The 6,419-nt window shown below is 30.0% G+C and overlaps 1 protein-coding gene across 1 annotated transcript; it reads left to right on the plus strand.

The window, feature by feature from the left end:
- Nucleotides 1-4,259: 4,259 nt before the first annotated feature.
- Nucleotides 4,260-6,146, plus strand: LOC105623727. Its single transcript, XM_012205111.1, has 2 exons — nucleotides 4,260-4,459; nucleotides 6,035-6,146. The coding sequence occupies exons 1-2, from the start codon at nucleotides 4,260-4,262 to the stop codon at nucleotides 6,144-6,146; spliced, it is 312 nt and encodes a 103-aa protein (XP_012060501.1).
- The last annotated feature ends 273 nt before the right edge of the window (nucleotides 6,147-6,419 follow it).

Raw genomic sequence — 6,419 nt, forward strand, 5'->3', positions numbered from 1 at the left:
ACTTTAGAAACATAAATATGAACTAGAAAGTATTCACTATTACATAATACAGCAGTTTTATAATAATATTTATAATTTTGCAATAAAATTTAACAGTAGTTATTAGTGACTCAATAACCTAAAATATAAAGGGAAGAAGCATACAGCCACACACGCAAAAGTTTTTGTCAAAGTCATATATTTTAAATTAAAAATGCTTCGGCCAAGTCAGAGATGATACACATAAAGAAACAAGATTTTATATTGAATAAACAGAATGGCACATTACGTTTTGAGAGAGACTCGATTGCGCACATTATCGATCGAACGACAGTATTGATCGCACAAATTCGTCGAACTGTTTGAACGCTTTCAGGCATTTATGAACAATAATGACTTCTCATATAAACAAATTCTTTCTGTAGCTATCGATGGTGCACCAGCACCATTTGATTGGGAAAGCAAATTTTTTGTAACACTTTTAAAACAAATTCTAAAATCATTTTATTACACTGCATAATCATCAAGCAGTTCTTTGCACAAAGCTTTCGAATGATTTCAAAAATGTCATGAATACGATGAAAATTATCAATTACTTGAAATCTCTCTCGCTTACTCTGAACTTTTCTTGAAGAATATAATTCTGAATATACAGATTCTTTTGCATAACGATATTTGCTGATTGAGTAAGAGAAATGCACTTAAAAGGATAGTAACTTTGTTAAATGAAATTTTGAATTTCCTCAAAAGTAGAAATACAAAAACAACTATTGAATATTTTGAATTTCTTTGCAATGCAAACAATGTTGCTAAATTACATTTTTTGTGTAATATGTTCTCACATATTAATGACTTGAATCTAGCTTTGCAACGGAAAACTGATTTGTGATATATGGGAAAAAACTTTCCAAAGAAAGTTAAAACTATTTGATTTGAATTCTAGAGAGCTAATTCATTTTTCTTTATTAAAAGCATATTTTGAAAGCAATGTTGAAAAAATTCCACAGTTTGAGGAATACGAGCGCTTTTTAAAAGATATGCATTTGAATTTCCCGATTTATAGATTTTGGTCAAATTGACGACTTATTAAAAACAATGCAAAGCCCATTCAATCTTGAGACAAATGGTAATTGGATTAATACAGCAGTACAACTGTTTACTCTCCAAAAAGGTTAAATTGCAACTGGAAATTATTGAATTTCAAGAGAATAATGTACTGCGAGAAATATTTGTCGAAACAGATATTACACAATTTTCACAGAACACTTCATGAACAATCTTTTTCAAACTTCAAAATAATGGATATTTTGTTATGCATGTTTGAATCCACATATATTTGTGCAGCATTTTCTAAGATAAACATAAAAATAAATTTCGAAATCGAATCACTGATAACCCGCGACTGCATGTTAATACTAAGTAATATCACTTACAAGCCGAATTTCAAAAAATTAGTTCAAACTGGGAAAGCACACAATTTTCACATTAAAAGCATTGAAAGAATGAAAGAATTGCTCGAGAAATTTTCAATTTGGGCGATATTATAACATAAAAAAAATTAAGGAAACAAAAAAGAAAATAAATAAAATAAAATTAAATTAATAAAACAAAAAAAGAAAAAGAAAATAAAAAAGAAAAAATAAAACAAAAAAAATAAAATTAAAAAAAGGAAAATAAAAAAATAAAAAATAAAAGAACAAAAAAGTAAGAGAATCGATTTTGTCTCACCTCCACGTGATGATTCTTGAATAATTCGCAGAAGACAAAAAAATATAAATTCTAAATTTTACTAGTATGGCCCGCAATATAACTTTAATTTGACCCATCAAAAAATTTAGTTGCGTTTCTCTGCCCTATGTGTAAAGCGTTAATTTAAAATTAGTAAGGGGGCGCCAAATATCCTAGCGCCGTCGCTGCTACAATGTAATGCATAGTCATTTTGTGCGCATATTTGTTATTTGTTTGCATTTTAGAAACATTAAAGTTTTTAATTACAATATTAATGTACATTGTGCGTTATTTCTCAGAGTATCTCATATTATGAGCACAATTCTTTGACTTTGTGATTTGCTCATTTTTTACATTTCTTTAATTTTCAGAAAAAAATAGTTTTTGAATTAAATTTTAACAATATCTTAAAGCTTATTAAATTTCTTTTAAAATGACCTATTATTTTTTTAAATTTCCATATACTTACACACATTATTTATCAAAAATGTACTCGATATGTCATAAAGAGATCTTTCCTCTGTGTGTGCGTGCGTGCGTGCGTGCATGCGCGCGCGTATGTGGTGTGTGTGTGTGTGTGTGTGTGTGTGTGTGTGTGTGTGTGTGTGTGTGTGTGATATATATATACATACATATATGTATATAGTGATTATTACATTTTTTATTTATCATTGGAAAATTAAAATGGTAATCATTAATTCAATATATATTATAAATAATATTAGTTACAAATACTTATAATCTTCTTGTCATAGAATTCAGAAAATTCAGAAAATTAAAGTTTGTTTGTCAGTATAAAAAAAGTTTGCAATTTATTGTAATTTTATGTAACATTTAATAAAAAAAATCCATTTCTTGTTTTATAATTACTTTTTTCAATTTTAACACAGACTTATAGATTTTCACTTTCAAATATACATTTTGTACACAGAAATATAAAATGTAAAAAATTATAGGATAAAAACATTTTTCGACAAAAATATCATAATTATTTTTGAGAAAATAATAGAAAGGAAAGGACATATAATAATATATTTAAATGTAATATTTAATTTATATCCATTTATTTAAGAGCAATCTATACCAAATTAGATATAATGATTATTCTATAATTGTCATAATGGTAAAATCTTCAATTTAAAAAATTTTTCTTATTATTTTATTAATTATTTTTTATTAAAAATAAAAATTGAGGACAAACCTGAAGTATCAGCTTGTGAATATAAGTATTCAATTCGTGGATCGCCTCTTTTGAAATGTTTTAATATAATGAAATATTTTAATGTATCTTATAGATTAAACCCCTCCTCCCCCTCCTCCAGATTGAATAGCAAATTTAAGTCTGTGAAGTTCACGTTTAGATAGATCAAGTTTCTCTTGCCACAGTTGATGAAGTACTATAAGATAATTGTTCCTTCAAAGAAGAAAGTTTATAGTCGTACATATCTCCACAATAAATATAATGAAAAAGACGTATTATAATAAATTGTCTTATATTATTGCAAGAACCTTTAGTTATGAATTTCCTACAACAATATATTTGCTTGCCACAATAAAAGACTCTCTCTAGATTCTCTCTTTATTCACGATATTATTGATGTTTGCTTTTGTCAACACATTTATAATTTTGATTGAAGGTAGCAGTGTCTTCTACTTTTGTATGCTAATATTTGTATGTAAAGTATACTACTGATATCCAAGTAGAAAAGAAGTAATTGAAGGGAAATAATAAATAACTGTAGATCGGTTAAGTACGGCTTTTAAAACACGATAAAAGAGCGAAGTGTAGGAAGTATTAGTCTGAATCGAAAAAGAGCTTTTGCATAAAATAGAATAAGTAGTATTTATGTTGTCTCTGTATATTTAAAATGCAACATGTAATGTAGCATCGATGTAAGTAAACTATCAGGACACTTAAAAGAAGTTCATTCTCTAACATTTATTACGAAGAGAAGAGTTATATCAAATATATGGATTTTCAAAGCGTAAATCCTCTAAACGTTCACTTAAACGCACTATCGGGTAACTTGCTACCCTTAAGACCAAATGATTCGCGATTTCCGATAACGTGGAAGATATATAGCGCCTTGATATGGCTGATTGAAGTAATTCAAACAATTGCATTAATTCCCGGACTGATTCTGGTACCACGAGAGAAGGCTCTAAAAGACGGTACAGTTCTCTGTGTGGTTACAGTAGAAATGTTTTTTATGGCCGTGCGGATTCACTCACGCAGGCAACTGGTGAATCAATTGATTCAAAAACTAAATGATATTTTGCGTTTTTCGGATGAGACTATGAAGAATGTTGTGACGACGACTCTACGGCCTATGGAGAATCCGCTTAAGTTTTATTGGCTGTCTGGCTGGTTAGGTGTTTTCGTATGGGCTTGCTTACCATTTTTGTTGAGTTTTAAAGAGATTTCCTTCTTTTACGAGGACTATAGAATGCCAGCAGTCTTCTCCAAGCAACCCTTTTCGCTTGATGTCTTCCTATTGGGCAGCGTTTTTATATTGATCGGTAACATGTATGTTTTTGTAAAGAAAGTCGGGATGGATGTTTATATGATACATCTTGTGCTACTGATAACGGCGCAATATCGATACATCGCCATAAAACTCGCTGTAATATTTCGAGACGGAAATTCGTTAAATAAATTGAATGAATCTCATCAGAAATATTGTTCTGGAATAAATCACTGGATAAAAAAAGAAATGATAACATTATGTCGACATCACAACAATATCGTTCAGTAAGTAATCAAGAAAATTTTACTAAAATTTGTTCTTTAAAAGAAAAAATACATATATACAAATACATATATATAATGCGTTGATAATAGTTACTGAAAGAATCTTGAATCCAAAAAATGACATAGAATATTTTCTTTTTTAAGTTTTATTAAAAAATATAAAAAATATGCAGTTCTATATTTAATTATGTTATTATTATTATTTTGTCACATATTTAAAATAGTAATTTAAAATTTAATATAGTATCCTGTTTAGGAGAATCTTCTCCAATGACTTTGACATATTGTCAAAGTCATCATCCTGAGAACCTCTAATAGGTTTTAGCCATCGCTCGTTATTCGTTAAAAAAGTTATTAATTATTTAATTAATCAAAATTATTTCCCTGCTTTACATGAAGAGATTTCAGAGATGTCAGATATCTCTAGGCCGGGAGAGAAGTGTGGAGTAGACTGATTAAGGGAACACGCGAAGCGAGTTTCACCCCACCACCCTCTCTAGGGACGCACTTCTTTCCCCGTAAAGCGAGGACCCCGTATAAAATATGGGTTGAGTTAGGTTATTGCTTTTGAGGGCAATGCCGTCCTCATAAGGAGATGACATGTATAGCATACATTTTACAACGCGAAGCATGGTCCACCTCCTCTCCTATCTTGTACGCTCCTAGACAAGGGAGGAGATGGAATGGACCTCGTTTCGTGTTGCAAAATGTATGCGTGAAGCCTTCCTGCGAGGGGTGGCACTGTCCCCAAAGATTATAAACTAATCCAACCATATTTTAGTTTTGGTGTCTCTCGCTTTGCGTGGAAAATCATATGCTCCTAAATAGGGAGGAAAGGGAAATGGAACGAACCTCCTTTCGCTTAGAAAGTCTTGCGCCTTTAGGCATGATAGAAGATGGGATGAACCTTCCTTCACTTGTGCGCTCGTATACAGGGGGAAGGTAAGATGAACTTCTCTTCGCGTAGAAAATCATCCTAGGCAGACGGGGAGATGAGAGAGGAGTGGATTTCCCTTCACTTGGAAACTCGAATGCCCCTTGCAGGAAGGAGAAGTAAAATACATTTCGTGTGAAAATTGTCCATTTGTTAATTTGTCCACTTTATTACTTCTTTTTCTTCTCTCTCTTTCTCTCTCTCTCTCTCTCTCTCTCTCTCTCTCTCTTATTTAGAGTTATCCGATTTCTTAATAAATTATAAAGCAGGGAAATACAATAATTATAAACTTTGATCGTTAACTTTTCAACGAATAGCGAGTGATGACTAAAACTTGTTGAAGATCACTTACTTGTTGAAGATCAACGTATGCTAAAGATAGAAGGGGCTTTCCAAATAGATTATTTACTTTAAATATAATGATATTAAAGTGATTTATTGTAAGTGATTTATATATTTATAACAAGAAAAAAATCTTTCATTATTTCTGTATAATCTCGCAGATACAATATAAGAAATAAAGATTTTAGGGATTTTGATGATATTTATATATAATACTTAAAAATATTTAAAATAAATTTTAAATATATAAAATATTAAATATTTTTCAATATTTTATGTGTACGTGCGTTTTATTTTAGCTTATCATCTATGTTAAAGAAATTACTATCTTTGAACTTCAGTATGATCTATGTGAACAATGTTTTAAGATTTTGCTTTATTGGTATCATGCTGAGTACAGTGAGTAATTAGTGTTATCATTAATATTATATATGGTATGCTTGCAAATGCTTCAAGAAATATTGTAATTCTATACAACATCGAAAATTTTCAGAAATTTCTTAGAAATATTTCAATTGAAAAGTGAAAACATTTCACAAAGTTGCAAAATATGTCTACAACATTTCTGACACAGCTCTGGAATAGCAAAATGTCCGCGATTCTGGTAAAGCATTGTTGGAAGGTTGCTGAATAGTTACAGAAAGAATCTGCAACTTTTTTCAAATATTATCAAAAAGATTTCAG

This window comes from Atta cephalotes (genome assembly GCF_000143395.1).
Source record: "Atta cephalotes unplaced genomic scaffold scaffold00002, whole genome shotgun sequence".
NCBI lineage: Eukaryota > Metazoa > Arthropoda > Insecta > Hymenoptera > Formicidae > Atta > Atta cephalotes.